General features: G+C 44.5%; 1 protein-coding gene across 7 annotated transcripts in view; it reads left to right on the top strand.

The window, feature by feature from the left end:
* Positions 1-24,100, top strand: part of CRIM1 (cysteine rich transmembrane BMP regulator 1) — a 208,645-nt gene that overhangs the window by 87,529 nt on the left and 97,016 nt on the right. For 5 of the 7 annotated variants that reach the window (XM_070069255.2, XM_051842988.3, XM_051842987.3 and 2 more), the window contains exons 3-4: positions 4,282-4,524; positions 5,607-5,727. In XM_070069255.2, coding sequence (XP_069925356.2) covers positions 4,282-4,524; positions 5,607-5,727 — 364 coding nt within the window. The remainder of the gene's footprint in view (positions 1-4,281; positions 4,525-5,606; positions 5,728-24,100) is intronic. The other 2 variants (XM_051842989.3, XM_089327759.1) reach the window with 1 other exon arrangement.

Here is a 24,100-nt window from a genome sequence, read left to right as displayed (position 1 = left end):
CTCTCTGCCTCTGCCTCTCTTTAACTCTGCCTTTCAAATAAATCTTTTTTAAAAATGTAGATGGGTTTATACTTTTTACTAAAATTTTAGTAAAGATAATTCTAAGTAGTAGTAACAACCAAAAGAAGTCAACTCTTCTCCCCTTTAAGAAGTACACCTGGTTCAGATAGTTTCACACACAGGTGGATTGCCTGAAAATATCAAAGAATACTTAATTCGTGTCATTTAAACTATTTTACAACAAAGGAAGTAGTAGAATGTTAAACAGTTCATTGAAGGAGTTCATGTAACTCTGAAACCAGCATTGGATAAGATCAGTACCGAGAGAGAGAGAGAAACACTAATATTACTCAAGTTCGTAGTTCAGCAGGATCTTTAAAAACAGTTTATTTTTTCAAACACTATGATAGTTTAAAATCTAATTAATCATATTAGTAAATTAAAGAGAAAGCCAATATGATCTCTTGGGAAAAGCTGAAAAAGCATTTAATAAGACTAAAGCTTTATTTTTAACATTGTTAGATCCCTTCATCTCTAATTCATTTTGGGATCAGGCGGTTTTGTGTTAACCTTCCTGTCTTATCTGTATTGCCAGGGTCTTTCTTAGTAAGTAAATAAATCTCTTGAGGCTTGAACCACCAAACACACAGCACATGGTGACAAGGTTTGGAATGTTAGAACACAGGGAGCAGGTGTTTGGCACCACGGTTAAGCCACGCGTTGTGACACTCGTATCCCATATCAAGAGTACCTGGTTTCGAGTTCTATCTCAGCCCCCAATTCCAGCATCCTACTGATGCACATTACTTGCTGCAGAGAGGCAGCTTAAATCTTCTGGTCTTTAACCCCCTCGTGTGAGATACCTGGATTGAGTTCTAGGCTCCTGGCTCAGCCTCACCAGGGGACTACAACCTTCTATACCAGTGGATGGGAGCTTTCTCTGTCAGTCTTATTCTCTCACAAATAATTTAAAAACAAAACAAAAAGAGCTGAGTATCTACAAAGAGCTAATACGTTGAGTTTTAATAGAAACATGTTTAATTTGAAGCATATGTTTGAGAAGTCTGATTATGCATGCCCAATATTTTGTAGAATATGATAGAAGGTGAAACAGAGTAAGTTAATTATGGCAAATTAACAAGAGTTGGATTTGAGTGCTATTGGCAATTAAAGTTGCCGAGTTTTTCTTCACTATAAAACAGTATGTTTGTGTTTGCCAATAAACAGCAGAATGTACTTTACAAATCCAACTCAGTTAAGATTCATCTTCTGTTCCGTGCTCTTTGGTTTAGTGCACCCTGCGCTGCTGGTGATCTGAGACCAGAGTTCCTTACTGCCTGATCAGGTTCTCTCCCTTGAGATTGTAAAGATGAAGGTGGGATAGTTGGCTCCTCTCACCCTGGGGTAACTACTCTTTGGCACAGGCCTATGTAGAGTATAACCTGTGTAGCTTCACGTACTCTTGCAGTGAGGTAGAGCTGGATTAGAAGAAACAGGGACCCAGCCAAACTGGATAGTATTCACAGAAATTACAGCTCTGATCAGGAAAGAAGTTGAACCCCAAGAAATAAAGTATGATGAAAGTGGGGCAAGAGCAAGGTTGAATACAAAGCACACTGGTGATTCCTGAGACACAAGGCATGTTGCTGCAGAGAGGTGTAGTCAAAGCCAGATAGACCAAGATTCAAACCATTACATCACCATTTATTAGCTGTGGGGTCTTGGGCAAGTAACCTGACTTATCTGAACTTGAGTTTCATCACATGCAAAGTGGAGCAGGTAATACCTCACCTTGTAGAGTTAGCGACCTCTGCGCTTAGGACAGAGGCGTTTTACTTTCCACTCTGCTTTTAGCTGCTGATTGCATATTAGCATGTTAATTACCAGGGGGGAGGCCAGAGGCCTGCAGCAGAGTGTAGCCCCATGAGGGCCCAGATGCAGAGAAGTGGCAGGATCACAAGAGGCCAATTGCAGGGTCACAGAATATTAAGAGTTGAACCACCTCCTCTCATCCCGTCAGCACACCCGCGCCGCAGTTGTGGAGAATAATGCTTGTGTCTGTCTTCCTCCCTTTTCTTTCTCTCCAGATGCCTTTCCCGTGTTCTCCCATGGCTCCTCTCTCTCTAGATATTCTGTGCCGCTCCAGGATCCCGACACCCTACTGTCCCCAGAGGGGACTTATTCTTCTGAATTACTCTGCATCCTCCTACGCAATCAAAGCTCTGATTTATCTGAGTGGAAGCTGCAGTCTTCAAAGTGGCCTACGGGCCCTATCAGATCAGGTCCCCTGTAGCCCTTCTGGTCTCCTGTCACTCACCTGCGCCCCAGCCATGCCAATCTCCTTCCTGCTCGAGGAGGCCCAGCCACGGGCCAGTGTTCCCGCAGCCGCAGGGGTGTCTTCTTGTATTCAGACATCAGCTTCTCAGTCTTAATGCTGACCAAAGGCTAACTGCTCCTCCCCATGCCTGACTTTTGGGTACTCCAGTTCCCTTGTATTTGACTCTCTTGTTTTACTCTTTACTACTACATAACTTATTTACAATATTTATTTCTTGTTTATTTTGCCACCCTCCACTGCCTTGTAAGCATATGAGGGCAGAGACTTGTGTGTGTTCTTTTCACTGATGTATATCCCAAGTGCTCAATAAATACTTCCAAGTGAACTTACTAAGACTGTGAGTATGAAGGATCTCCTGTATGATGTTGAACGAGACAAGGAGTATAGGCCGGCGCCGTGGCTCAATAGGCTAATCCTCCACCATGCGGCGCCGGCACACCGGGTTCTAGTCCCGGTCGGGGCGCCGGATTCTGTCCCGGTTGCCCCTCTTCCAGGCCAGCTCTCTGCTATGGCCAGGGAGTGCAGTGGAGGATGGCCCAGGTGCTTGGGCCCTGCACCCCATGGGAGACCAGGAAAAAGCACCTGGATCCTGGCTCCTGCCATCGGATCAGTGCGGTGCGCCGGCTGCAGCGGTGGCCATTGGAGGGTGAACCAACGGCAAAAGGAAGACCTTTCTCTCTCTGTCTCTCTCTCTCACTGTCCACTCTGCCTGTCAAAAAAAAAAAAAAAAAAAAAAAAGGAGTATAGTAGTTAGGCAGAGAAAATGACCAGTAGAATGAAAGGCACAACAATTAAGTTAGAAAATAGCTGGAGAAACAGCCTTGGTTTTGGAGAGAGACACACATTAGTGCTGTTAAGAGTGAGTGGACTGGCAGCAAGGAGACCCACATTGTTACTTTAATTTCATAACTGTCATAAGGCAGGCCACTTGAGTCTTCAGCCTCAGGTTCTTTGTCTATAAAATGAGGCACCTCCGCCAGGTGGCCTCATGGGTCTAAGCCAACTCTGATCCCGTCTTTGGATTTTGGAAAGGTACCCCAGTACTATGCATGTCATCACTTTCACCAGGTGTTTTCTGAACTCCACACTATCACCACCACCCAAGAGCCATGATATCCTTTGCTTTATTTCTATCTTTTCTTCAAGGACCCTATTTTGGTGAAGGTTTCTTAAAAGCTTAAACCAAGGAAGCAAGCCACATCCTGGGGCTCCAGAAGCTAAGGCTTGGGTAACGCCAACCTTGATTTCATTTTTCCCATCTTTAAAACTCAGGTCAACAGGTAACATTAGAGGAAGGGGAATGTGGTACATTTGAAGGATTTCTGCTAGACATAGGAATACACCAACTGTTGTTTAGGGAAACCACATAGGAATTTGGCTCATTATCCATCTGGCGAAGCTGCCACATCATAGCTTCACATAATCTTAATGAGTTCATCTCCCTGAAACTTGGACTTTGGAGGAGAGCTCTTCCATGCTGATTACTATGCACATTTTCTCCAGTCCCTGAAGTGGCCTGGATTTATTTGTGAGTCTGGTTTGGTGTTTAAATATGTATTGTTTTCAAAGAACAGCTCTTAGAGCCCTTTTGAATTCAAAGATCTTTTTGTCAGTCACTGAGTCCGGTTTTCAAATCTTTGGTACTGTGGATGCATCTTCTCTCTGGCTTTCTTCGTTTTGGTCATTGCGCTAGACATTGATTGTTCAACACAAGTGAGTGGAAGATAGAGAAGAAAAGAACTCCGGGCTCATATTTTGTTGTAATGGGCACATCTTGGGAAAGACCTCCATGGTTGGCTAAACAAAGATTGAGGCTGTTCACCTGATTCCTTTCAGTGCTTTCTTCCTTGGTTAGTAAGCAGATCATCAGGGCTGTCTGTGCCTCTGACGAAAGTGCCCCATACTGCCCTGGGCATGAGCTAAATTCTTTCTCTCCCATTTAGAAGAGAAGCCAGATTGCTCCAAGGCCCGCTGCGAAGTCCAGTTCTCTCCACGTTGTCCTGAAGATTCCATTCTGATCGAGGGTTATGCTCCTCCCGGGGAGTGCTGTCCCTTGCCCAGCCGCTGCGTGTGCAATCCTGCGGGCTGTCTGCGCAAAGTCTGCCAGCCGAGATACCTGAACATACTAGTGTCCAAAGCCTCAGGGAAGCCGGGAGAGTGCTGTGACCTCTATGAGTGCAAACCAGGTACGCGCGAGCTCTGTCTCAGCAGCCCAGCTCCTCTGCACCAGAGGGTAGCAAGTCTCGCGTCAACTACCCTTGGCTTCTCCTTTCATGCACAGATGAGCATTCTCATCAGTATGTTGCCTGTCTGCCAGCTGGGGCTAATTGCAGCCTAACGTCTATCTTTCTAGTCAGAGACTCAGAGGGATCACCCACTGGTACATGAGCACCTTCAGGGGTGTGTGTTTTTCTCTTTCTTCATTTTTTTTTCCTTCAATATACGTTTCATGGGGGAGATGGGGCTAAAAAAATTTTTTTTGGTACTGTGGCTACTTGCTTCATTCCCCCAGTGAATACCAGAGCCCTCATTTGTAGGTCTATTACTTTAAAGTATTACATTTAAAAACAATCGTCATACATAAAACAAAGTTAACTTTAGATAAATATTGCATCACCGTGCCCGCAGTTTCATAACGAAGCACTCAGCCCCCATCTTTCTCCTTGCCAATCCCCGCCATCCATCCCCTTGACTTTGTAGCATGTGCTAAGTCATCTTTGACTGTTGACTCACCTTCTTTGCCAACATTTGATTTGTTGTCGTGTCCCAGCTGTTTCTTGCTTCATATTATTTCTAACATCCTTGCTCTTGTGGCAGCATTTCTAATGTGGTCTGTGAACACGTCTAGGATGTCATGGTTTCTTCTTTGCAAGTTTCTAACCCCATGGTTAGTTGTTCTTGGTTTTTTGTTTTTGTTAACTTTAATAGATAAATGCTTTAAGCAAAAACAGTCCCTTGTTTATCTCTTGAGCTGTTCTATCGGAAATACCTCTGGCTGACTGTCACCGTCCTAGTAACCAACATTTGGTTAACTCTCCCCCACCACTGCCTCCCCATATGTATCTTCATCTCAACTCCTATATGTCTTGTCCCTACCTATGCCTTTTCACAGAAAATGTGGGACATATGTAGCATTGCCAGCACTCGGAGTAGGTTTGTGAGAAGCCAGGAAACTTTGGAAGTTTGTCAAGAGCCCGTGTTGCATGCAGAGACTGAAACTGCAAGTAAATTTAATAGTAAGTGGTGCCTCTCTGTTTGCTTCTTTCAGTTTTCAGCGTGGACTGCAGCACTGTGGAATGCCCCTCTGTTCAGCAGGCCGTGTGCCCCCTGGATAGCTATGAAACTCAAGTCAGACTCACAGCGGATGGCTGCTGTACTCTGCCAACAAGGTTGGTTTGCCATTGGTTTCTTGAGTGTTCTCTTGTCTTGTGTGTTAAGGTACAGTTTCAAAAAATTCAGTTTGTTTTTCCCACGGGAAACCTAACACTTTCCTGTTTCTCTGGAGAAATCACTGAACTGTTACCATTACTTGGTATTTACATATATCCTTCCTCGGATCAAAGCCAGGTGTCGTCAGGTTAAATTGTTAATCCTTATAGATTCTTGTTGTAGGGGTGCTTGTGCACTTTGGAGGGCTAGGGACAATACAAGCAAATATGCAGCGAGGTCTCTCAAGAGTAGCCGAGTCATTTGATCCACTGCAGAGAATTCTGCAGGTGCATTAGCGTTGTGTCCAGTGCAGTGAAACATTGCATGCTTCACAGAATTCCTCCCCAGGAGCCCTTTTCAATTTGGAATCACATCTCCCCAGGCCGAGAGGATTCTTCAGTTCTTATAGTGCTTTCTGGAGTTGCAAACACATCTTTCTTTGGCTTGATGGGTGGAAAAGGCTGCTGTCATTTTAATCATAGGTGCAAGACGTCGGCTTAGGCCTATAGAAGCAGACTTTTTTCAGAACACTGGCTCTCAAGGTGCTGTCCTTCACATTCTACAAAGCACCAACATAGAGCTTGCCCTCGGCACTTAGCTTTGGGGAAAACGAAAACTGTACTTGGAAATGTGGGTCCCAGTCTGCTTTCCCACCTCTTTGCTGTCACTTCCTCTCCATCTTTCACTGACCACTAAGTCATCTCTGGGGTAAAATTATAATTGTTTCAATTCTTGTTCTACATTTGATACCAAGAGTTAAAATCATACCTCATTTAATTCCATTTCTATTCTCTTCTCCCTGGGTCCCATTGCTAGGCACATAGCTCTGGGTTTGTCATGTGAATAATTGTGATTATACAAATGATGTGATAAGACAGGAATATTTGTGGTCCATAGTTAAAGTAAGTATCAATTTTTTGCCCGTAACCAGAATAAACATTCAGAGGGTTTTTTTTTTTTTTTTTTTAATATTTATTTGAAAGGCAGAGAGAGAGCGAGAGAGAGACAGAGATCTTTCATCTGCTGGTTCAGTCCCAGATAGTCACAATGCCCAGGAGCTTCTTCAGGATTTCCCACATGGGTGCAGGGGCCCAAGAACTTGGGCCATTTTCTACAGCTTTCCCAGGCCCTCACAGGGAGCTGGATCGGAAGTGGAGCATCTGGGACTGGAACCGGCGCCCATATAGGATGCTGGCACTGCAGGCGGCAGCTTATCCACTACGCCACAGCATTGGCTCCCAGAGTTTCTTCTTTTAATTACTTTTTTCTTCTGTATTCTCCTAAAATATGCTAGACCTTTGTTGTCTCCTAGTCTTTGGCCTATTAGCAACCTAGAGTTCTCTCAGGCATATGCTTTACCCTCTATCATAAAGCAAATAACGAAGATTTTTGTTAAAATAATACTGATGGAAGAAGGTGCGGCAACCTTCTTATGACATTAGAATGCGATAATTTATGTGGAGATGCTTGGAAAGGAGTGAAGTATGGTGCAAACATAAGGTATTACTAATCAGTAATGGGGGAAAATGGCGCATTAGTAACAGTAACAGATGTCCCTTCCAGGTCTGCATGAAAAGAAAGGTGGCACATTGTTTTGGAGAACCTAATTAATCAAAACTGTGAGCCAGTTGTTCACCCAGAAATCCTTTAGTGAGGAAAAGGGACAGTTCTGTCTGCACGATTATAAATACAGTCTGCGCCATCTGCATGTGTGGGAGGCCCAGTAGGCTATTTTTTCAGTCCCTCTAGGGGGTCAGAATGGGTAGAAGTCCCAGGAAGACATATTTCATCTCAGTTTAAGAAAAAAGCTTCCTTGCAGCTAGTGATGTTCAGAACCGAATCGGACCATTTCCTGAAGCAGACTGAGCTCCCTGGCGCTAGGCAGATCTTTCCCTGTCTGGGTGGCCACCTGCCAGGAGTGCTTAGAAGCAATGTTTCCTTGGAGAGGGGGTGGAACGAGATGCTTTCGCTTTTATTCCCAAGCTTCTGCAAGTACAGTAAACATAAACCTTAAGATGTTTCTGCCTGCGTTGACCTAATTTGGACATGGGCATTTCGAAGTGAAGAGTTGAGTGTGCCTGTAACGATGACACTGAGAACACCGAGAAGGAAGTCGTTCGAAATCCCACTGTAAATCCCACTGTAAATGATTTGCAGAACCGGGGGAAGCTCTCACAGCTCTTTGGTTTCCTGTATTTTTGATAATCAGTGACCCATATGCATGCTGTGCCCCTTCTCCGCACGCAGCCTTTGTTCCCCTGCGCCAGGCCCCCTCTCCAGCTCTCCCGGGCTCTGCAGCTGGCAGTTGCCTCTCCCCAGACTGCCTTCTCCTTCCCCATCCCACCCACCTGCACCGGGTCTGCCCCTCACTCAGGACCACAGTTCCTTCTCTTGGAAGTGTTTTCCATCTTTAGCCCCTAACCTGTGTGTGTCTGCTCCGTTGTAATTCCCCTATATCTTTTTATCAGGGCACTTTTAGTTTTTTGTTTTTTGGTTTTTTATTTGTTTGTTTGTTTGTTTTTTGACAGGCAGAATTAGAGAGAAAGGTCTTCCTTCCATTGTTTCACCCCACAAATGGCTGCCATGGCCGGCACACTGCGCCGATCTGAAGCCAGGAGACAGGTGCTTCCTCCTGGTCTCCCATGCGGGTGCAGGGCCCAAGGATGTGGGCCATCCTCCACTGCATTCCCGGGCCACAGCAGAGAGCTGGACTGGAAGAGGAGCAACCGGGACAGAACCGGTGCCCCAACCAGGACTAGAACCCGGAGTGCCAGGCCGCAGGCTGAGGATTAGCCTAGTGAGCCACGGCGCCGGCCATCAAGGCACTTTTCATAATACACTGAAATCATTTATCTTTTTTTGTCTCCTATTTTGTGTGATTTTCAAGGAAAGGGAGTATTTGCAGCCTCTTATAACTAGTATTTTGTAATATGTCATCCTGTTTGTTTTGATGAATGAAGGAAGCAAGGAAAGAACAGAGAGGCACCCTCTTAGCCAGGATGATTGATATGTTAGGGAAGAGAACAAGAATGAGTATTTTGAGTTTCTTGTACCTTTTTGCTGTTCAGTGCTGATCCTACTCCTTGTCTCCCTTTAAAACCCTTGCACTTTTCTGCCAATCCCCTTCTTTGTGGCCCAGTGCTCCTCACACTGTAGAATCCTCCATTCCAAGCACTGCATACACCTCTCACAGTGTGGGATGTCTGGATCTCTCCATTCTACCTTGGCTCATAGTGTTCATCCTGCAAGACTCCAATGAAGCTCCAGTGTATCTGTGAAGTCTGTGCACCTATCCCACCCCCTAGGAACTCAACATTGCCTTTCCCATGCTCTCCGTGAGTCATATCCTTACAGGCAGTTTCCTGTTTCATGCATATAGTCGTGTCTCACCAATAAAAAGATATTTCTAGAGGTCAGGAATTACATCTTCTTTTTCTTTCCCTCTGTGTAGCACTAAAACCAAATGAGTCGGTAAATGCAGAATACGCCTAGGCTACTTTAGCATATTAAGTGGGTTCCAATGTGTTAAAGAGGATTACAGGTCATACTTTCATAGGAGAATAAAATACCAAGCAGTCCTCTAAAAATGGAAATTAAAAGAAGAAAGCTTAATATGTGGTAAGAGTGGTAATATTTTTAAGAGGAAAAAATGTATAACTTTATTCTTGTGTGTCTGGTACTGCAGACTTTCTTTCTTAAGTGTATGATCTTTTGGGCCAGAATTGTGGCACAGGAGGTTAAGCCACTGCTTGCAATGCCAGCATTACATATTGGAGTGCCATTTCTTTCTTTCTTTCTTTCTTTCTTTCTTTTTTTTTTTTTCTTTTTTTACAGGCAGAGTGGACAGTGAGAGAGAGACAGAGAGAAAGGTCTTCCTTTTGCCGTTGGTTCACCCTCCAATGGCCGCCATGCTGCGGCCAGCGCATCGCGCTGATCCGAAGCCAGGAGCCATGTGCTTCTCCTGGTCTCCCATGGGGTGCAGGGCCCAAGCACCTGGGCCATCCTCCACTGCAATGGAGTGCCATTTCAAGTCCTGGCTCTTCCGCTTCTGATCCAGCTCTCCGCTAATATTCCTGACAAAGCAAAGTACTTGAGCCTCTGCCACTCACATGGGAGTCCACGATGAAGTTCTGGGCTTCTGGCTTCAACCTGACCCACCTCTAGCCATCAGTGTCATTTGGGGAGTGATTCCATGGATGGGAGATCTCTTTTTCTCCCTCCCTTTGTCGTTCTGCCTTTCAAATAAATAAAATATATAAATCAGAAAGAACATTATAGAATAGATAGATCTTATAATTACTTGACCTTAAGGAGCATATTTATTAATAACTGAGAGCCAATCCAGAGTAAAGTTGATTGCATGGTGGATTCAGTGTGGAAAGCCCTTCACAGATAGGACCCAGTTAGGTAAAATAGCTGAAACTTTATCTGTAGAAATTTACCATTGACGAAAGTAGCAACCTTTTTTTTTTTTTTTTTTGTAATATTTACTGTACTTCCACAAATTAGAAAAGGAATTTGTTCACTACCCTCCCTGAGCTTAATAACTTGCACTCTTTCTCATTCTCATTTAAGTGGAATTGCTGGGGCCTGCGTTGTAGCACGGTGGGTAAAGCTCAGCCGGGAAGCCAGCATTCTGTATGGGCACTTTTTGGATTCCAGGCTGCCCCACTTCCAATCCAGCTCCCTGCTAATAGCCTGGGAAAAGCAGCGGAACATGGCTAAGTGTTTGGGCCTCTGCCACGCATGTGGGAGACCCAGATGAAGCTCCTGGCTTTGGCCTGCTTTATCCCTGACCATTGCAGCCGTCTGGGCAACGAACCAGCAGATGGACGATCCCTCTCTCTGTCTCTGCTTCTTCCTCTGTCTGTGTACCTCTGCCTTTCAAATAAAAAAAAAAAAATGGAATTTCCATCCCCAGTGAGTTGGTTTCACCCATTCAGGCCCCTAACTGCCTTATTTTGGTGTGAGTTTTTGTTCTATCAGGGATTTTTGTCTAGAGCTGTGCAGGTTTGTATGTAGTTCATTCTTGTATTCACTCATCAGACCTGCACTGAGTTCCTCTGCATGGCAGACACTGCTCTCCGGATTCCTTAACCTGTGTGGCTCTCTCCACTGCCGCTGCATTTTCCATCTAGCACTGGCCTCCCTGATTACAGCTTTTCCTCTTTGCTTGCAGCATCTCTGCTTTTTCTTAATGGCCCTTTCTTCATTTTGAGCTCTTGTGTCTGTTCTGTCTAGGCATCATCTCGATGTGTGATAGAATTAACTTTCAGCCATTCTAATCCTCCCTTCCCTGATCTTGGTGTAGATTACTAGGCATCCTCCTGTGTCTTTTCATCCTTCCTCTTCTATTGGCAGCTCATCACACCTTTCAGGAAAGAAAGAGAAGGGAATGAGAATTAGTGGCTGTGGGCCTAAACACTACACAGTGACAGGAAGTGGGACTTTGGTGGAACTCAGGTCCCCTGTGGTCTTTGGAAGTCCCTTTCTGCCTGTCCTCATGTATGTGCAGGTACAAATGCCAGAAAAACAACTGAGTCTTGAAGTCGTCTGTGGGTAGCAATCAGTCGCAGATTCCGTGTGTAATGTGCTTGCTCTTGATAAAACATTTGTACTTTAGTTTTTTTGGTTTTTTTTTTTTAATCATTACTCTATCCACATGAGGAATTTATAGAGTTATAGAGGTTGAGAGAAAAAGCTCCTTGTGCAAACTCACAAATGTTCTTTGGTGCAAGGGACACAGCAGGTTCAAATCTTCAAAGCAGGTGCTTTTTTCACTGCAGTATGTCTGATAAGGTTTTCTTTTTAAGACAAGGAAATATGTTAGTGAATATGAGTTTATATCTCACCAGTGTAATTATTTAAATCAGCATACATCATGCATTAGCAAAATACATGTTTCATTTATTCACTGCTGGGTAATAAGCTACCCCCCCAAAATAGCTGCAAACAATAAAGATCTATCCTTTCTCAGGATTCTGTGTGTTGACTGGGCAGTTCTTCCATGGTCAGCTGGCAGTCACTGGGGCTTGGTTTCACTCCCATATCTGGTCACTCAAGCAGGGTGGCTGGAAGCACCTCTCTCCCCATAAAGATGTTCATCCTGCACTCCTTGGTTGGTGCAAGTGAGAAACCAAAGGATGGAGTCTGTAGGCTTGGAAGTCACCCATCCCTCAAGTCACAGTTTGAGCCCCTATTCAAAGGGTGTGGAAGTAGGCGCCACCTCTTAATGGGAGAAGCTGTGGAGAATACGTGGCCATTTCTATGCACCATAATATACGTTTTACAAAAGGAAGTGTTCTTTAGGTTTCGTTTCCAGTTGCAGGCAGTTGCTGCAGTCCCACAGCTCTGAGACCCATTTCAAACACTAACGTCCCTTTGGCCCGCGTTCCCAGGTCCTCGGGTAGTAGCCAGGCAACCCTGTAGTTAACCCCTGTCCCTTCACAGCTGCCCTCTGCTTCCTGCTTCCCCTCCAGGTGGTGGCTCCCTGGGAGTAGACACATGACTAAAGAGCCTCTTAGCACCACCTCGGCTCCAGCCACATATAACTGAGCATCATGTTTTTCTAACTCTCTCCTTAAGGAATGCTATGACTATCTAGTTAACCGAAGCTTTCTGTGATCACACAACAGGAAATGCTATTTGGGGACCCCACAAGATCTGCCTGATGATACCAGGTCAGTTTTTCAAAGAAAAGCAGAACCTGAACACACATCCCCTGTGCTGGTTGATCTTGTCTGAGACAGGATACACTAGATGCGCTTTGGAAGGTAGATCCCACCTGGGATGTACAGCCGGGAACCTGTGTTCTCCTGTGTCAGGGAGCCCACACCTCATGCCAGATGGGCTGTTTCTCCAGAACACAGCCCCAGGCTCACCTCCCCCTCTCTAGTCCTCACTGGCCTGGCTCTCATCAATGGATGAGCTAATTTTATAGTCCTCACTCTGCCTCAGTAGGTTTTTGCCACATACAGGGTTACAAAGTAGACATCAGTGAGTTGAAATCTGACAGTGACTTCTCTCCTTCACTCACTTTTACTGTAAGTCAGGTGGGGCTTATTAATACCCTATGCCTTTTGATGTGTTATGTCACTTGTTTTTTTTTTTTATTAAGAACATGAATGAACTTTATTACTGACAGTCACCCATTCTAAACTTACTTCTTGAGATATGTCCCCAGTTTTTTTCCTAAAACATTCTGTTATCAATTTCTGTCTATAAATATGCCTTTCATAAAAGTTATTGAGAAAAATCCAAGCGAGTTATTTTGAGGTAGAAATGAATTACATCATTGTTTATAATGTTCATAAACTTAAAATAGGGATTCTCCTGGGTGGTACAGACTTCAGAGAGCCAGGTTCCCGAGCTCCGTCCTGGCTTCTGCCTCTGACCAAAGGGCCTGATCGTCTTCCAGAACCCTTCTCTGGAACATTTCTGTCTCTTGTCTTCTGAGAGGTTATAGCAGAGATCCTATTTTATTTTTAAATCACAATTTAAAATATAATTTTACTTTTTTTTTTCATCTTAGCTCTAGGGTAATGAGATTTAGGTGTCTGTTAGCTAAAATATTAACCACATGGTTTCTGTTTCACCCCCAAAATTGAATAGAATGAAATTCTAAGAATAGTTCCACTGGAAATGTTGATGAACCTGAGTCAACAGAGCTCAACCCAGGTGGTCGTTGTATCTCCTGTGTGTGTTTTAAGATTTGTTTATTTGAAATGCAGAGTCGGGGGTGGGGGGGATAGAATGTTCCATCTGCTGGAGGCTCTTCCATATATCCCACATGGTTAGCAGAGGCCCATGCTCTCGGGCCATCTTCCTCTGCTTTCCCAGGTGCATTATCAGAGAGATATATGGGAAGTGGAGCAGCCAGCACACAAATGGGCGCTCATATGGGATGCTGGCATTGCAGGTGGTGGCTTTACCTGCTGTGCCACAAGCCTGGCCTCATCTCTCTTGTGTTTCTTAGTTGAAGCACGTGGAGCTGGAAGGGTCTTGCCTAATGAGCAGCAGCAGAGCCTGGCTTGGAGAACACGAGCCACTGAGCCACACTGTCCTCCGGTGGCCTTGGGCTGTCACCACTGAGCTCCTCTCCAATCCCACCACTCAGGAAACCTGATTTTCCTTTATTATTGTTGTCCAGAAGCCAAAGCCTACGTGCCAGTAACCATTGAGTAGCTAAAATACTTCTGTGCATATCACATGGTGCTGTTTGAAGCGAGCATGAGCTAAATGCTGAGAGTGCTGGGATCCAGGCCCATTCTTGCTTGCGTTTGAGAAAGCCTTCATCTGTCTGCCTACCTGAGAAAGGAGGGGAGTAGGGGCAGAGCTGGATGATCTCGAAAGTGACTTCTGCTTATACATTTTGTGACTTTCCCAGTCCCTTCAGAGGGGAAACTGCAAGGCACCAGACACACCTGGGAAAGAGAGGGGAGGGAAAGTTTGTAGAAAATTTTAGAAGATGGTAGGGAGATACATGGTTTGCCTAGGGACAGGAAGTGAGAGAGTCCATCAGAAGTTAGAAAAGAAATAGTTACTTTTTTCATTTTCTTAAAAAAAAAAAAACTTAGAAAATGCAAAATGAAGCCAACTGTTGGCCTAATGATTTATGCTGAGGTAATCAGAACCAGCTGGCCTGTGAAAGCTGGATGATAATCCAGTCAAATAGGTGCCTGTTTGGTCAGTGACTCGTTGAATATCACTGATAGCTTTTTTGACATCTATAAATATGTTCCCCGTGCTGCAGGAGCAGGAATATCTGTCCAAAGACTGAATCCACAAGATAAGGCTTTACTCTTGTTAAACTACTTTCAAATACAGTGTGGCTGCCTGTCAGCCTGCCTGGTGCGTGTGTCGAGTGGGGGTGAGGTCTGTCTGTGTGTGGTTCCGTGTGCCTGACATGCTCACCTGGACGAACTCCTTCCCTTCATTCGTAGCAGCTCGTCGGACCCTGGACCTGTAGTCTCGCTTGTTCCTCCCCATCCATCGCTGTACCGCTTTCCCTGAGGTGCTGACGCTTTGACTGGCTTCATGTCCCTCTCTTTATCTACCTCCTTCATACTTGTATTGCCTTTTTCTGTTTTTCACATTTAATTGTACACACACCCATTATATTCTTGGAAGAATTTTAGGTTCTCTGTTCCTAATTTTGTGATTGGACCATTTATTTCTATTTCTCAGAATTTAAAAAAAGAAAATATAAAATTTCTGTTAATCCTTGGAAGACAGTTTCCCACTCATCTCCTATGACATCATCATAGTCCAAACATTGTAGTTCCAGAAAGGGAAATAAGAGGAAAGAAATGAAGATAATCCCATTGTGTTTGAAAAGACACATGACCAGAGAGAAGGTCATGAATTTCCTTTACTTTCACTGTGTCATCTCGATGTTTATACTCAGCTGCTTCATTAGAAAATCTAAAGGGCTTAGCTCCTATTCCTTAGTCTTTGTGCTATCAAGAAATTTCATCTTGTTGCTGCTATGTTGCATTATGGTAACAGAGTTAGCAGATTGCTCACACACCATTTCTTGTGAGTAGATGTAGCTATTTAGAAAGGGGAGTTTCAGAATTTATAGCCTGAAATTGACCCACATCTGAAGGGGCCAGCTCAGTAGAATCTTTGGCAGGTTATCCCTTCCCTTCAGAAGCACTTGAGTTAAATCAAAATTAATCTAAACACACAGCTACAGTCACTGAAAACAACATACAGATTTGAAAAATGCTCTGTCAAATAATTAAATACTCATTGAGGACCTCGTGGAAGATAGAGAGCATTGTATGTGGTATGGGGGAAAATGATTAATAAAACATGGCCCAGGCTTGAAGGCTCTCAACACCTTAGAAGTATAACCATTGCCACTTTCAAAAAGGTTCTAGACTTTTAAAAATAAAAAAGATAGCATGTGTGTGTGCGCACACACACACACACACACAGAAAATAATCAGTCTTCAAGGAAAAAAATGTGTCTATTGGCTTTCTACCCAATAAGAGAATGCTCTCCAATAGTATGCCAACTTTAAATCCAAGCTAAGGCCAGCACCTTGGCTCACTAGGCTAATCCTCCACCTGCGGCGCCAACACCCCGGGTTCTAGTCCCGGTTGGGGCACTGGATTCTGTCCCGGTTGCCCCTCTTCCAGGCCAGCTCTCTGCTGTGGCCTGGTAGTGCTGTGGAGGATGGCCCAAGTGCCTGGGCCCTGTACCCACATGGGAGACCAGGAGGAAGCACCTGACTCCTGGCTTCAGATGGGCACAGCGCACCAGCCGTGGCGGCCATTTGAGGGGTAAACCAACAGAAGGAAGACCTTTCTGTCTCTCTCTATATATCTCTGCCTGTCCAAAAAAAAAAAAAAAAAATCCCACCTAAGAAATCAAGGATCTCAAACAGCACAAACAAGTGTATTTCAAAAAGTTCATGGAAAGATGGAAGTAAAAGATACATTTATTTTAGTGCAAGAAAATTTTTTCATCTATGCATAGGTTTTTCATAATGCACATTTCCATGAACTTTTGAAAAGACCCCCTATACACAGAACAAATGGTGGTTTTTATCCCCTCAAGCTACCACCATCATTTGGCTACAGTTTCAAATCTTGAATCATCCAGTTCCTTGCCTGCAAACTCAGTCTTAACTTTTCACTGACATCTCCCCACTTTGGAGCAGCGGACTCTGAGAAGCAGTAGCAGGAGTCTATTACTGCAGTTTGCTGAAGCACTCATCCTTGGGTGGTTGACCTTCCAGGGTTCCTCAGCCAACTCTTGTCTCCAGAACCCAGTGTACAATTTTGCTGTGTGTAGCCTTTAGGAGGTGTAAGAGGAGTGAGAGAGGGTGGAAGGATCACACAAGGATCAGGGACCATCAACCCACTCAGACGCATATATCAAAGCTGGAAACTTCCTGAGGCTGGCTTGGAACTTTAAGATTCATGCTTGTGGCTCAAGGGGCCACTTTTTTTTTTTCTTCTTGCAGACAATGTTAGATCCTTTAGGTCTTCAAATAATACTTGTTATAGACCAATATGCTTTTGACATTCTGCAAGGTAATTAAGTTGTTTGTATCATGACTGCTCAAGCTAACCAGTGGAAATTGTCCCTGAATTTGCATTTTCAAAAGGACTTTATCAAATCAAGAGCTTGTAAATAATTAGCATGTGCATCTGTTCTAAGACACTGTCTCAAGATGGCACTGAATAGTTTTTTTTTTTTTAAAGATCTGTTAGTAGATGAATTTCTCTTAATTCATTTTTTGATTTCCTTTAATTTGGACAATTTCCCCAGCTGCTTTTTGGAATAAATAAAATTATACAGTATGTAAAGCATGCATTAGCACAGCACAGATTAAGAACACTTCTGACTCTTGACATGCTATCATGGTAGCATTCTCTGTTTTTAAACACATGCAGAAAAAAAGTATATTCAAAGCTCTTCTTTCTCAACTAGGAAAAGAACATCTATTCTGTTGCCCTCTGTCACAGTAATTTTTGGCCAAAAGGAGCTAGTCAAGTCATGACTAAAAAAGCCAGAGTCTATATTAAACTCTGATGTTTTTAAAGCAAAATAATTTTATGAATTCCATGTTTTCATTGGACCAATCCCCAGATTGGAAAAAAATATGCTTTCCTAGAAGTAAGGCCCATGCCCATTGGAGATGAACTGGCTCCCTAATAGAGTGATGTGTCAATAATTCACTTCAGATATGGGAGCCCTACATTTCCTGTACAAGAGCCTTATGTCTTTAATGTTTCACTGTGAATTAGACCCAGTATCTAGTCATCAGTTGTATTTATTTTAGTCCTGAAACCAGGCAAGGCTTTCACTGGCTTACAGCTTGGTTTGATGGGTCTTGGAACAACAGCAGACAGTGTATACATGGCCCTTTGACTCAGACTGAAAACAAAGTAACTTCACTGGATTCTGTAAAGCTGAAAGCAGAATCCATAGCATGTATAATATTGAACTTGAAAGGGCTTATTCCCCGCACCCATCATTTGCTATATTATCATCATGACACAGACAAACAAAAAGCCCTCTGGACAATTCTGTAAAAACAGTTTGTGAAGTTATTTATACAGCTAATAAAAAATCTAAAACATTGATTTGGGGAAATACCAAAAGCAACCCAAGATTTCAGGGAGTATTCTTTATTCTTCATTTGTACCTTTACATTGGATCTAAACAATGAGGCTTCTCATCATTGTAGTTGACAGTTTGTAGAGGGCTTAAGGTTGCATTTGTCCAGGAGACATTGAACTCTTAACTGGAACTCTGGAAGTGGAGACAAATGGTTTCACTTGGACTTACTCAGTATGTGGTTGATTGCATCACTCAAACAAGTGTGTTGTAAATTATCCTTTCTTGACTTTGCTTCTGTTTAGAAGAGAAAAATGTTGAATTTCATGGCTCTTTGATATAATCAAATATTTTTATTTCTGTAGGTCATGGGTTCTGGAGGAAGCTCATGACACCTCCTAAGACATTAGATTGTATACTCTTGGAGAGCAAGGACCCAACTTATATATCTCTCTCATCAACACTTAGCACAGGAAAATAAATACTTTTTAACTAAATTATTTAGGTCATCTGTGGTAAATCCTAGAATCAGAACCCCATAATATTCTTAGATAGTTCAAGGAACGTAGATTCTGAGTGTTGGTCCTGTGACAGCCAGGCAGGGGGCCACCCGGCAGGAGTAGAGTACAGTCACTGATGTCGAGGCAAGCACGTGTGAAGTGTTACATGCTTTGAAAGTAGAAGTACACAGGAAGGTGAAAGGCCCATAGAGCAGAGAAGCAGATTCTACTTTGGAAAACCATGAGATTTGACTTTTGAGCTGAGTCTCTCAGAATGAGTCAGGGTTCACGAGATGGAGAAAGCAGAGTTAGCTGTTCTAGGCTGTTGGTCTTTTGACTTTTACTGTGTCTTACGTTCTAAAACATTAGCATTAATCCCTGCTGTGTCTAAGATTGAAGAAAATGGAGCATATGACAGTGTTGGCTTTTCCTCACACTTTCACCCATTGCAAGGCCACATCACTTGTTTCTGATGTTTCATTACATTCCTGTTGCTTGCAAATAAATTGATTCTCAGTGTTGCAGGCAGGGCTCCATATCACCCACCTCTGGCTGTGTATCTTCTACCAGCTCCCCAACACTGTTCCTCAGATCTCATCTCAACACATGATATACTTTTAATGGGCTGTGTCATTTGCTCCAAACTAAATTCACTACCTTTTTTCTTGCCTCTGTGACTTAACTAGGTTCTTCCCTCTATCTGGAATCCTGTCCCTCTGTTCTCACTCGCTACCACCCATTCACTGGTAGAGACTTCATAATCTGTGTCCAGTCAGACCCACACACCCTCCGTGCACAGCCTCAGCCATTTATCTCTGTGCTCTTAGTTGGAGAAAGCATCCTGGAAGAAGTGATCCCTGGGGATGAAGGAAGGTCCGTTGGGCACCAGGAGTGGTGCCAGCATTAGGGATGGTGACAGCTCCTTCCAGCCAAGTGCCTTTTCCTCACAGCCATTACCAGCTTGAGTATCAGTCCAGAGGAAGTAAATACAGCAGCTTTGAGGATGAATTTAGTTCCCATATAGGTCATTTGGGACTTTTTTCTTTTGCTATATTAATATTAGTTACCGATATTTACAAACTGACTTGCTTCACCTAGAATTCCGACTTCTCTTGAACAAATGGGAGGTAAGGGATAGCAACGTTGAATTTACAGTTCTGCCTGGACAGAGTAGTGATGCTGCCTGAGAAGTCACAAGTTCTCTTAGAGTTGTCTACGAGTCCCATTTTCTCTTTGAGGGTTCCTGCCTGACTCCTGTTTGCCTCCACTTATGTAAGTAAGTTGGGATTGGGGCCAGAGGAGCAGAGACAGGAGGAGGATAAACAGGCAGGAAGCCTGAGGGCATTTGTTAGGAAGATGGTTGTTCAGGTGGAGTGCTGTGGGTCGGGGCTACATTGGTGAAGAGGTGAGATGAGGATGAGGCTCAGGCTGTGGGGAGAGATCTGAGGAGCAGACATTCTCAGTGCGGCTGAGGAGCCACTGTGCTGGGAGTGTGGGTGGGGAGATGGGCTATTATGATCAGTGCACAGGATGTGTGACCTCAGAGATTTCAGACAACTGTAGGCGTAAGTCACTGCAGTGCAGGGAGCAGCAAGGGTCACTGGATTTCAAGATTCCATGAGGCCAGAGTTACTGAAAATGCTTTGTCCTCATAGATCCTGAAGCCTCCTAAATTGTAGTCTTGTAGCTGACAGGTGTTCAGTGCTTCTGTGCTCCAGGCACAATCCTAGGTGCTTATCATGTATCAGTTCCTTGCATCTGCATAGCAGTCATAGGACAGTGGGACTTGACATCCCCACTTTACATAGATTCAATTAAGACTAGAGACATTCCTTAACTTGCCCAAGGTCACATAGCTCCAGCTTGGCTAGGACGCAAATCTAAGACTGCCTGGTGTCAAAGTTCTTTCTATAGATCTCTGCCTCCCGAGGATCAGGGAAAGAAACCGAGCCACAGAAAAGGAGGGTTCGCCTGAGAGAGAAAAGCAACCACGCGGGAGGAGCCAGTGCTCAACCTGGAAGACATTGGTCTCCTTTCTGCCTCAAGTGAATGACTGAGCGGGGGAATTTATGCTCACACTGGAGATGGTGGCAAGGAAATGATGTTGTTAGGAGAGAGCCAGGTGAGTGTGAGACAGATCTGAAGGGTGCATTTTGAGATGAGGCTCAGATAACAAGAGGGTTTATCTGTTAGGGAAGGCAGGGGGCTGTTGGAGGAGAGGCTGTCACACAGGCTGGGTTGCAGGGAAGCAGCTGTGTCTGTAGGGATGTGTGTTCTCCAGAGGATGAGACAATCCCATCTTGCACTTCATGCTGATGACAAGAATGAGAGGCTGCGAACTGATTACCCACATGGATCCAAGGGACACATGCCTCAAGCCATCTGCTTCAGTCCAGTTGAAGTCCCGGATGGCTCTGAAGGCCAGAGGAGTGTTAGCAGCCTGGGCAGTGGAGGGTGTGCTCAGGCTTTCAAATAGAAGGTTAGTCCAGGATTGAGTGGTCTGTATCCCATCATGTTTTCATTTGTGATTGTATATCTGATAGCTCCCTAAGCTAAATTCCTTAAACTGAGGCCAGCCTCATCCATCGTAGCGCCTGCTGCATGGTCACCTTCAATAAGTACTTATAAAATAATGCCCTGCTCGTAAATCAGCAGATTGCATGTTCCAAAGCAGTTGGCATTCCAGGCTCTGAAATGGGAACAGCTTACGCTGTGATACTACCACTTCCTCTCATGGCCAAGCCCCGTCTTCCTCCTTTCCAGTCTTGTGATATGCCAATAGCCTTTTTCTTACTTGCCCTAAGTGGTCCTCTGTGCGTCTCTCACTCTCACGCCACCTTACGTTCTGAGGCCTCCTGCCTGCCACAAAAGCAAATACCAGTGATCTCCCCAAGATCAAAGGCAGGAAGACAGACAGCCTTGCCCTCCTGGGACTGAGTCGGCTCTCAATATGGGACACCAGGTTGTTGAGCTGGCCTGAGTGATTCGGGATGTCTGCCAGGTCCCAGCTCTAAGGTTTCAGCAGAGGCATTAGACATGAGACTGGCCCGGGAGTCTTTTCAGCCTTTCTGTGCCTGCTCTGCTGCCCGCATTGAGTCCCCCTAGAGCTCCACTCACATCAAGGTGGTGATTCGCAGGAAGTGCCATCACTTTCTCAACATCATGCTTATTGCTGTGTTGCGCAGACCTACCAAGTGGTTTTATAATTCTTGTCAGAACCATGTGGACTTGTGAGGCTGTTTCTGCCTACTGTGTATAGCACTTTCAAGTTGGCAACTGAAGATAAGCTTCCCAGCCACATCCAGCCGTGAGCAGAGAACCAGAATCATTGGCCTTTGACAAAGTAAGGAGGAGAAAAGCTGTAATGACTGCTTTATCATGGACTTCTAGTGGACTTTATTATGATTATTAATATTAGGAAATGCAAAGGAGTATTTCATCTGGCCATCCTCAATTTAGACTTCCCCTGCATGGAAGCATATTCCTCAGCTCCTCACCTTAGAGAAAGGCAAAGCGTACAACAAAGAGAAGCAACAATAACAACAAACAGCCAGGTGATTATAGTTTTATGTCTAGAGGGATGGGGATGGAGACCATGCAGGCTGCAGCCTGTTGTCCAAAGGGGAGGGGGGCTGCCACACAGAAGCATGAGCGTTCATAGCTGGGTGGTGCTTGCTGCAGTTAGAATGCATGCTTGGGTAGGTAGACCTGCAGGGCGGGGGAGGAGGAGCACTCGGGAATTAGCTGGAAAAAGGAGGGGAAGGGTGAGGGAGGTCTCTGAAGGTGACACACAAGGAAAATTGTGTCTAGGAACCTCCCAGAGGGAGAAGTGCTGTTTCTTCTCCAAACAGTTGGACCTTCGCTGGGAAACCTATTTCTTTGTGCATATTTTACTTGCAGTCTTTTTTAAAAACATATTCCTGGAAAGAGGTAAGAAATTTTATCAGTAGAAAGATAGTACATCAAGTTTAATTAAAATCGAAGCTAGTTCTTATGGAACTGTGTTTTATGGGTCATAATTTCCATTCCCGACAAGCTAATTTCATTAATACACCCTGTGGAATCGCGGGAGTGCAAGTGCTATGCCCTTAGAGTTCTTGATTTTTCCTGTTTTCTGACTAAAGGAAGACCTCCCTCCCTCCAGCCTGTGACTAGTGGGCTTTGATTTGTAAACAGTGATGTCTCCCCTTTTGAAGAGCTCAGACTCTCAGTGCAGTTCGGGAAGAAGTATTTTCCAGAGGACCTCCCTGACGTGTTTTCCCTCTGGGATGTGGGCAAGGATAGGAAGAGTCTGGGGAAGAAGAGGAGTCTGCTGGTTTGCTGCTTTTCTCTCCTGAAGAAGGCGCTTGCTTTGGGGGAATGATAGAGGAGCACCTACCCTCAGCCCTGCCTTGCACCCACCACAGGGTGTTACTTCAGGGCTCTCCTGTTCTTTGCTGAAAGGGCTTTGAAGGCAACAAGGAGAAGTCCCGTCCCCAAGGTCTCTGCTAGCAACCCCCTCCCTCAAGATTACCCTTGAAAATTCCTCTAGTCATTCAAGCGAAACAAACGATTCCTCAGCTTAGGTATGAAGGATTGCAGACACGCCTAGAGACCTGGAGACGCCTCATCTAGCTTGGTGTCTCTTCCGCTACATTGCATAGCATCGTCTTTCCTTGGAAAGAAGTTATGAATATATAATTATTATACCCCAAGAAGAGAAACAGAATACTCCAAGAAAGGTTCAGGGGAAAGACCCTTGTTGAACTGGGCCTGAAGGTTGAGATGCTTGGGAAGGAGGAGGAATGGGAGTGGGGGGCTTGGGGTACAGGCTGAGTGATGGGCCCCAAGGACAGGGTGCATACAAGCAAGAAGCAGTAGAAGAGGATGAGCTGTAATGAGAGCTCAGTTGTGCTGGGGTGGGAATGGCAATAATAGAATCATGGGATTTTATAATTACACGGTTCGTTGTGACCTACCCATCTCACTTCATGGAAGAGAAAGCCAAGCCTCTGAGTTAAGGGGTTAAGTGGCTTGATAGCAGTCCCACATGTTGCTGGTGGATGATGGCATTGGATAAATAAGATTTTCTTTTCTTCCCTCACTCCTAAACAGTAGTATTTAGGCAGAAGGGAGTCTTTGTAAATAATTGAGAGCAGTACTAGTAGTCATCATTCTCGTTAAGTGTTAAAACTATTTGTGGCCAGCGCCGCAGCTCAATAGGCTAATCCTCCACCTGCGGCGCTGGCACACTGGGTTCTAGCCCCGGTCTGGGGCACCGGATTCTGTCCTGGTTGCTACTCTTCCAGTCCAGCTCTCTGCTATGGCCCGGGAGTGCAGTGGAGGATGGCTCAAGTGCTTGAGCCCGGCACCCACATGGGAGACCAGGAGAAGCACCTGGAAAAAAAAACTATTTGTACTTTTTTTTTTTTTTTTTTTCCTGGCAGAAAGTACAAATTAAACTATGGGAACCCAGGTCCTGGACATAGGTAGGAAGTTCTCAAAGTGGGTCCCAGATTGCTCTCAGTGAAATCTTCCAGAAAGCTGATTACACAGGCTGATCCTGCAGTCCACCCAGACTTGCAAAAAAAACACTCCGCGGCATGGTACCCAGAATCTGCATTTTCAACAATTTCTATAGGCTTTCCTTCCACATACTAATATTGAAAAACACTGCACCTATGATCTCTCAATCTAAAATTTATAAATATGTAAAACCAATGCATGCTGTAACCTCTGACTTATTAGTTGTGAGGAAAAGTGTTTTTCCATATTATT

The sequence above is a fragment of the Oryctolagus cuniculus genome, chromosome 2, assembly GCF_051225735.1.
Source record: "Oryctolagus cuniculus isolate XC-2025 breed Fujian yellow rabbit chromosome 2, ASM5122573v1, whole genome shotgun sequence".
NCBI classification, from domain to species: domain Eukaryota; kingdom Metazoa; phylum Chordata; class Mammalia; order Lagomorpha; family Leporidae; genus Oryctolagus; species Oryctolagus cuniculus.
Note: the sequence above shows the minus strand (reverse complement) of the source record. Positions and strands in the feature narration are given on the sequence as shown.